General features: G+C 49.6%; 1 protein-coding gene across 1 annotated transcript in view; it reads left to right on the top strand.

Moving 5' to 3' along the window:
- NT5M (5',3'-nucleotidase, mitochondrial) overlaps positions 1-5,575 on the top strand; it is a 35,583-nt gene extending 30,008 nt beyond the window's left edge. Inside the window, exons 4-5 of the mRNA XM_011359104.2 lie at positions 3,238-3,370; positions 4,794-5,575. Of these exons, the coding sequence (XP_011357406.1) occupies positions 3,238-3,370; positions 4,794-4,936 (276 nt within the window). The 3' untranslated portion in view covers positions 4,937-5,575. The remainder of the gene's footprint in view (positions 1-3,237; positions 3,371-4,793) is intronic.
- The last annotated feature ends 3,202 nt before the right edge of the window (positions 5,576-8,777 follow it).

Genomic DNA, 8,777 nt, shown 5'->3' with positions numbered 1-8,777 from the left:
TAGTGATGACTTTTTAGATACAATATCAAAGGCATAATTTATGAAAGAAATAATAAGCTGGACTTCTTTAAAATCAAAAACTTTTGCTTTGCAAAAGACATTGTCAAAAGAATGAGAAGACAAGCCACAGACTGGGAGAAAGTATTTGCAAAAGACATAACTGATAGAGGACTATTATCCAAGATATACAAAGAATTATTAAAACAACAGTAAGAAAATGGATAGCCTGATTAAAATATGGGCCAAAGATCTAAACAGACACCTCACCAAAGAAGATATACAGATGCTATATAAGCACATGAAAGGATGCTCAACATCACATTTCATTAGGGAAATGCTGTTGTTGGATGAAGTAGTCTTTAGATGTAAAAACAATGAGACATACCTATTAGAATGGCCCAAATCCAGGACACTGATGACACCAAATGCTGGCGAGGATGGGGAGTAACAGGAACTCTCATTCCTTGCTGGTGGGAATGCAAAATGGCACAGCCATTTTGGAATATAGTTTGATAGTTTCTCACAAAACTAAACATATTCTTACCATATGATCCAGCAATCACGCTTCTTGGTATTTACCTAAATAAGTTGAAAACTTGAGGGAGAACTATTATTACCCTGCTGTGGCCCAGATAACTTGCTGAAGAGGAGACTCAATTATGAAAAGCCAGCACTGCCTTTTTAGGAAAAGTGGCCACACTAGGTTGCGGCCTGCACCTGGAAGGGGGTCATGTGAGGCAGGGAGTGCTGGTGGGGGCTCCAGGCCACAGGGGCTGTGAGGCAGGGTGTGGGTTGGGGATGGAGGCACAGATCTGGTGTTTGCTGGGGCTCTGCCCCTTGCTGAACCTCTCTGAGCATCAGCTTTTTTATCTGTACAGAATCTCTTTGCCATGGTGACCTTTCAAAGATGTAAATCTACTTGTGTCAGCCCTTGTTTGGAGCTACTCTACTTGTGGTCTACACACAGGTGCTGGCCCAAGATAGAGAAATGCAAAAATGGTTGTGTGCAATTGGAAATGTTGGTAGCCTTTTGACATGGATACAGCATCCAAGAACATGACTGGATTTCAGATCTTACATAAGTATCACTCCATGATCAATTAGAAACTAAAAAAGAGAACAAGTGGTCCTTCTTCATTGATAGTTTCTAAAACCTAGACTGATGGACTTAGAATGAAGTCTTATCTCTCCAGCATGACTTACAAGGCTGATGGGACTTTGGCTCTGCCCAGCACCTCACTCCTCCTTCCTGCTCCCCCTCTTCTTTGTGCTCCAGCTACACAGCTAAACACAGCATGTTCCTGCTGTAGAATATTTAGATTTGTTTTTCCCTCTGTATGGAACATTCTTCTCTCAGTCCTTTAATTCCAGGCTCTGCCCTGTCACGCAGGTTCAGTCACAGACGTCTCTTCTCAGAGAGGCCTTCTCTTACTATCCTCAATCTTAGTTCCTTGTTTTATTACCTCAGAACACTTGTTCCACCTGAAATTTCTTGTCTGTTTGTTGTGTGTCTCTTCCCACTAAAATATGGATTCCATGAGAGTGTCTCTTCTACATACCATCATCTCTCCACTTTCGAGAACCATACTTCACATAGTAGGTGCTCAGTAAATATTTGTTGAATAACAGAATGAGTAGATTGTTGTGAGGCTTAAATAAGATGATGGGGGATGAGTGCTCATGGAGTTGGCATACTGGAAACGTTGGTCCCAGGCCATTCCTGCCTCCACACTGTAACATACGCCTACACTAGGCTACCTGATCTGGTCCTCCAGTGCTCCTTCTCCTGGAATGGCACCTAGGGAGGTCCTCATCCTCTCTTGGTAGACAGTGCAGTGATTAGCTTGTCTACTGTCTGCATGGTAACTTGAGCTGTTTTGTGAACTGATGGTACCCTGTTATATTATAATGGGAGTCTTTCTGAGAAGATGGCCAGCATGGTCATTTGCTTGGGGTTCTTTGTCTGCTGGGTAAGATCACTCAGGAGAAGGATGTTTGGGGAACCTAGAACTGGGCTGTAGAGAGGTAAAAGGGGTACCTGATAGCCAACAGGTTACTATGGGACCACCCTGCAATCTTGGCCATGAGGTCTTCAGACTCAGAGCATCCTTTCCTTTTGATGCAGGACAGGGTAAATTCCCCTTAGTGGAGGGGGAGCTCAAGTCCTGTACCGAGAGTGGGGTATGGGGTGGGGGGAGGGTGAGGAAGGATGGGGCAGGAGAAGGGAGGGAGGGAGAGAAAGAAAAAGAGAGTTCTTGACTGAGTGCAGGAAAGAATTCAAGCGCACGCCAAAGTTAAAGTCAAAAGGAAAGTTTATTAGAGAATGAGTAACACTCCATAGGCAGAGCGTGGTCATCTCTCAGAGACAGAGAGTGAGAGAGCCTGAGAGAGACTCAGAGGGACAGAGACAATGAGAGGGACAGAGAATGAGAGAGAGGGTTCAGGGGAATTCAGTTTATATATCATTCTTTAGTTTCTGTGAATTACAGTTTAAAGACTTTGTTTACCCATCTTCTTTTGATAGTATGGGTATGCGGCATGAAAGATAAGAGTATGTAGTGTGAAAGAATGGTTATGTAGCAAGAAAGCCTGCTGGCAAGTCTCAGCCTTTGATCCATAGGTTCCCCATGGTTTTAGCCATAGGGAATGAATGATTGTGTTTATTTTCTATAGGACATGACTTAAAGACTGTTTTCCTGTTTCCCCTTCACGGTGTGGGGAAATGGTTTGTTATCAATCCCAGCAGGAATCTTCCTCTGTTCTGCAGGCTTCCCTAGGTCTGGCAGCAACATGTTGCAGACACTGGATATAGCTTGATTTAACACTTAGTTCTCTTGTCCCCTCCTTACATAGTAATGAATTGTTTCAATGTACCTTTGAGCTCTGTCCCCTTCTTTTATGTGTCCCTAGAGCCTATGCACGCATACATGTGAGGCATTCACAGCGTACATGCTGGGTGGAGGGAGGAGGCCATCAGTTATGTGTCCCGGTGGGCAAGGCTGGAGCTGTGGAGGGGGCAGTCTGGATTTTAGCCAGGACTCTGCTGCTTTCTAGCTGCTGGGACATGAATAAGTGACACTATCTCCCTGAGCATCAATTTCCTCTGCAGCCAATGGGATAATCATGTCTCCCTCTCTTGGCCCTTGGTCCTAAAGAAAGCCTGGCTGTGCTCTCGCTCGTAGTCTATGCCCAGGCCTGATGGCACTTTCTTCTCCCCTCTGCCTGTTCATGTTGCAGTATGCCTGGGTGGAGAAGCACTTTGGCCCTGACTTTCTGGAGCAGGTTGTGCTAACCAGAGACAAGACCGTGGTCTCTGCCGACCTTCTCATAGATGATCGGCCGGACATCACAGGCAAGTGGCCTGCAGCAGGTGAGGAGCGAGTGTAGACAGCCAATAGCCACTCAGACAAACAGCACACAGGGCTGGGCCTCATGGCCCCTGTCCTAAGTAGTCCTCATTTAATCACCAGATATGTATCAGATATCCAGACTTGAGCCCAGCCCTGAGCCTCTGCCCTGTTGGGGAGACAAGGCTCTCTCAGCATCTGACCTGGGAGTCAGGAGAAGCAGTTTTCAGCTCCAGGCAGAACTTGCTGGGTGGCCTTGGGTCAGTCCCTTAACCTGGAAGCTTTGCCTTTATCATGTTAAATGAGGGTCCAACTCTGGCTTCCAAATATTTGTTTTTAGCAGAATACTCTCTCTCTCTCTCTCTCTCTTTTTTTTCTTTTCTAAAAGCAATTTGAACTGAACCTAATATATAAAACAGAAAAGTGAAGCAACATTTCTCCAGCTGAAGGTTTGGGAGCTGTATTTGTCCCTTTTGCTTATGGATACCCCCTTCCTAAAACAAACAGACAGACATACAAATAAACCTTGAACTGGCTTTAAAGGAGAGGGGAAATTTATTATACCTGACTAAAAAGATGGGACAGGAGGCCTTTAGGCATGGCTGAATCTAGGAGTCCAGACAACATCAGTCAGAATTCAGTTTCTTTATCTCCTTGTTCTGTTCTGATTTGCCTTCATACTTACACAGGCTCTTTCCTCCTGGTAACCATCTATAGTTTCAGGGTTAAATCCTATTCTTTGGACTCCCTCAGTGGTAAAATACTGATTATTTCTTCCTTAATGGCTTTTTGAGCTGGTTTGGGAAACATGCCTATCTCTACACTAGTCACTGTGTCCAGAGAGTAGAATCCACAGTGTGCCCTCCCCTGACCTCCCTAACCATGCAGTTTCTCAAGGAGAGTAGGTCACAGTGCCAGTGGGGACTGCGACCTTGAGGGTCCCAGAGACTCCCTCAACTTCCATCTCTAACCATGGAAAGCAGGTAAGAGGCCTGTGTAGGAGGAGCTGGGGGTCCAGGCCATAACCCAAGGGGCAATGCCAGTATGGACATGTAGACATGAGAGATTGAAGCTTGGGAAGGTTTGCAGGGCCTGTGGTCAACAGCTGGTGAGCAGCAGAGCTGGCACTGGCCAGTGCAGGATGACTGGGCATGGGAGAGAGGAAGGGCAGGGTGTCAGCAAGCCTTAGCCTCTGACAGTGACTGGAGATTACCACAGCCACAGTTACTGCTGAGCACTGCTGTGAGCTGTCCCGTTGCTTTGTGGGAGCCACCTTGTTTAATCTTTGTGACTCCTAGGAGACAGGTGCTAGTGCAGTCACCACTTTACTGACAGGGAAACCGAGTCTCAGAGGTGAGTTACTTGACTGAGGACACTTGAGAGTTGGTCCCAGGCAAACTCTCCAGGGTCCTGACATTGGTCTGAGTGCTGCTTTCCTGCCCACAGGGGCTGAGCCCAACCCCAGCTGGGAGCACGTCCTCTTCACATGCTGCCACAATCGGCACGTGCAGCTGCAGCCCCCCAGCCGCAGGATGCATTCGTGGGCGGACGACTGGAAGACCATTCTGGACAGCAAGCGGCCCTGCTGAACTGGACTGTTCTCTGGGCCCCTCCGTGGGGCCCCTGACTTCAGGGCTCCCAACTCAGGGCCTGGGGGGCTAGTGTATTGGCCTGGGGCCTTCCTTACAGATGCCCCATGCCCACTATGTGTCTCCTCCCCTTCCCCAGCCCTGCCAGCCCTTAAACTGGTCTTGGGGCTGGACTGGTCCAAGGGCCCTGGACAAGACTCATATAGCCGGGCAGTGCAAGCTGACCTCAGGCCATGGCTAGGCTGTGGAGGCCAGGGGCTCCAGACAGGGAGAGGAACAACGGCATTGTTCAGAGGACAAGGAGTCCTTCCCCTCCCCCAGGGAAGTCCCCTCTTCCCTGGGTCTGCAGGCCATCAGTGAGGTTGCCAGCAGCAAGATGGCTGAGGCGCTCCTGGTCTGAGAGGGCAATGAGCAGGAGCAGGTAGAGAAGAGCTCCTCATATACTCAGCCACCGCCTCTTAACCCCTGTCTGCCCAGTCTGGTGCCTCCAGTGCCCTGCCATGCATTCAGCAAGCACCAAGTTCCAGGACATGCCAGGCTCTGTGCTGGGGTACCACACATGGCCCTGCCTTTGACCAGCTCATTGTTGGGGCCCCACTCAGGGCCCAGCAGAGTCATGAGGCTTGAACGTTTGTTGAAGACATGAAAAATAAATGCTGTTCACATGTCACCTGAGGCTATGGCCTCCTCTAGCCTCAACTCCAAGACCCTCCAGCCTCTGGCCCTGAGCACCAGCCATAAATCTTATAACTACTTGGGTCATCCCCCTGCACTGATAAGAGGCTGAGGAGGGCACAGCTTCTCTAACCCCAAGCATCGGGTTCTGCATGGGCACCAAGGAGGAATGGGGTCCTGATGGTGGCAGGGCTGCGCTGGCCTCCAACTCCACTGATGGTGAAGTTTAGCAGATGCCTTCCACTCAAGTGCCTCCTTCCCTGGTTCTCCAGCAGCCCCTCCTGGCCCACACAGTTCAGAGCAGGGTCCCCCTACCCTCTGCTCTTCTCACAGCTAAGTTTCTGTAGGATCCCAGGAATTGTGTGGAGCTAGCAGGCCGATGATAGTCTCAGCTTTTGTTCCTTTTGATCTGGGAAGTTGCAGCTTGAACAACTACCTCTCTATGCTTTCTCAAGAGGTCTCAGGGGCTTTCGCTCTTTCATTTCCTGCTCCCCCACTCTCCTCCCCAACATTACCCTTGCAGGGAACCCCTAATTTTTTCCATCTGGGGTCCTGGAAGGCCTTTCAGCCCTCTATAGTAGGCACTCTCGAGCTACTAGGGTAGGTCAGGTAGGAGAAAAGATGAGGCACAGGTGCCTGAGGTTCAAGGCTGGCGTAGCATCTTGCCTTTCTGGCTCTCAGGGCCTTAGGAGCCTGGGCCTGGTCACTCCAGATTAGGAAGGACTCTTGACTTGGCCAAAGGCAGTTCTCCCCTCCTTGGCTGGCTTTATCCCTTGGAGAACAGAGTAGGGAGCTTTGCAGGACAGTCCTGATGAGAGTGTATGTAGGGTTCGTCATGTGACCCAGAGACCATCTGGCCCAAGCAGAGCAGTGTCCAGAGCCCTGACTGATCTGAACTGAAGCCCTGGAAAGAAGCAAGACCTGGGTGTGCTGGTTCCCAAGCTGCTCCCTGAGGCCCTCTGCTCTGCTCACATGAGGATACAGCCAGTGTCTAAGCCAGGAGACTGTGTCACACGAATGATACAGTACTGCCCTTTCTTCCCAGCTTGTTCGCTCTGCCCTCTTCCTCCCTGTCACCAGCAGCGCCTGCCCTTCTGGTCTTCTACACCCTCTTTTCAAAGAGCCTCCCCTGCTTAGAATTGTCAAGTCTAGACTTACCAGAGTCCTCCAAGACCACCCTGGACTGGCGGGGCTTTGCAGCCCCTGGCCCAGTGAGAGTGGCATCTTCCCCTTGATTTAGCCTTCCTGGGATGGGAAGAGTATCTGCTAGTGCCTGCCACGTGTGGGGCTTGTACTAGCCAGGCCACAGTATTGAACCAGGCCCACCCGGCCCCACTCTCAAAATAGTGTAGACTTTGCAGACCTTAATACAGAGGGAGCAGAAAAGCAACTTAGTTCATTTCTATCCTGGGGCTTCATTCTGTTGACGACAAACTTAGTCCTGCCTGGTCACACCTGGGTTTCTCCTTCCACTCCTCAGGGAGTATCCTAAGCTGGAGGGCCAACTTCTTTTGTGGAGATATGTCAGTGGTGAGGGCATCTGGTCTCTCATGGCGTTGCCGGACCAATGCGTGCTAGAGCATTGCTGGGATAGCCTGTTCCCCTGAGGTCAGCTTTGAGAACTAACGTCCAGTGGATGGCCCCCTCAGCCACAGGAGACAGCTGGTCCAAAGTGGGCAATGAGACCTCTCTGCCTTCTCACCTCCTGAAGCCATTTCCTCCCTGCCCACCTAGCCCTTGGTGAAATGCAGGGGGCTCTAAGTGCCTTGGGCATGAGCAAGGATGGGGCAGGAGGCCAAGGTACAGAGCCCTACTCAGGGACAGTCCCACCTCAATCTGCCAACTCTGGCTGCCCATGCCATTCTCAGCCTGTGGCAAGGCCTGACTCTAGGTCTGCTCCTAACAAAGCTATAGCAAGGGTGTTCTGCTTCAGGTCCTCAAGAGGCTGACCCCTCTAAAACGTTTTCTTTTAAGGAGATTGCTGCCATGAGTTTGAAAGGCCAGTCTAGAAACTCCAATGCTATGAATTGCCACCTTTGTTCTCCATTCAGCTAGAATCACTCACCCTGAGGTAGCAGCCAGATGCTTCAGGTAGGAGTAAGATGCTTCAGAATGTGGCCCCACCAGACAAGTAATCACAAACAATTCATTTGTGATGAGTGCCATAAGAAGTCCGGGTGCTGTGGGAGCAGGGGGAGTGAGACCCTGTTCAGGCCAAGGTCCAGGATGGGCTCTCCCAGTATGTGGCATTGACTAGGCCTGGGTAAAAGAGGATGGAGCCTTTCCTGCTGAGGGAAGGTCATGCAGAGGCCCTGGGGGCAGGAAGGGGTCACTGAGGAGCTAGGAATGAAGAAGGCACAGGATTGGAACCTAGAGAAAAGGTAGGGGGGATCGGAGGTGGGGCCTGCACTGTGGCACTCAAAGGGAGGGACACCTGAGATAGCTGACAACATAAGCCAGGACCACAAAACTATGATTTTCAATTTGTCAAACAAGATACACCCAATTGAAATGAAGGTGACTTTCTTCAAATCTTGAGAAGCATATTTTGCTTCAGAACCATTTAATATACCACAGAAAAGGAAGTCCACCTCCTAATAGGAAAGCCAGGCTTGTCTTGCTCTGAGACTCAATGACATGTCAGCTTGGTCCCTCCCCTTCGTCACTGGCTGGCCTCGATGTGCCTTAGCTCTTGTCAAAAGTGAAGATTTATTCTTGTGAAAATATTGGAAATATCCAGGGCTATGGGACTGGAGCCCCTGGAAGGAGTGATGGCCTCCAGATTAGCCAGTGGTTTTAAGCAGAAAGAGTATAGTTTCTTCACTTTACTGGGTTAGTTTCCCAGTTGGGACTCATCCCAATATCACAATAATAACAACTATTTTCTTAGCACCTACTGTGTTCTGAGCGCCAATGAACACTTGACATGGCCTCATAACTAGCCTCTTGCGGTCACTCCCATTTAACCAATGGGGCTGTGGGCTTGGCAGGGTCAGTGGTGCCAGGATTTTAGCCAGCTAGCCACACTGGAGCTTATGCTTGTGACTGCCACACAATCCTGACCTCTAATCCAGAATTCCCTAAGGGCTTGGGTATCCATGAGTAAAGCAGAGTCTCACTCAGGCTGGGCCTCCATATGAAGGTGGATATTCAGGCATCCAACCTG

This window comes from Pteropus vampyrus, unplaced genomic scaffold (genome assembly GCF_000151845.1).
Source record: "Pteropus vampyrus isolate Shadow unplaced genomic scaffold, Pvam_2.0 Scaffold44, whole genome shotgun sequence".
Taxonomy (NCBI): Eukaryota; Metazoa; Chordata; class Mammalia; order Chiroptera; family Pteropodidae; genus Pteropus; species Pteropus vampyrus.
The sequence above is the reverse complement of the archived record's forward strand: the minus strand, read 5'-3'. Positions and strand labels throughout refer to the sequence as shown.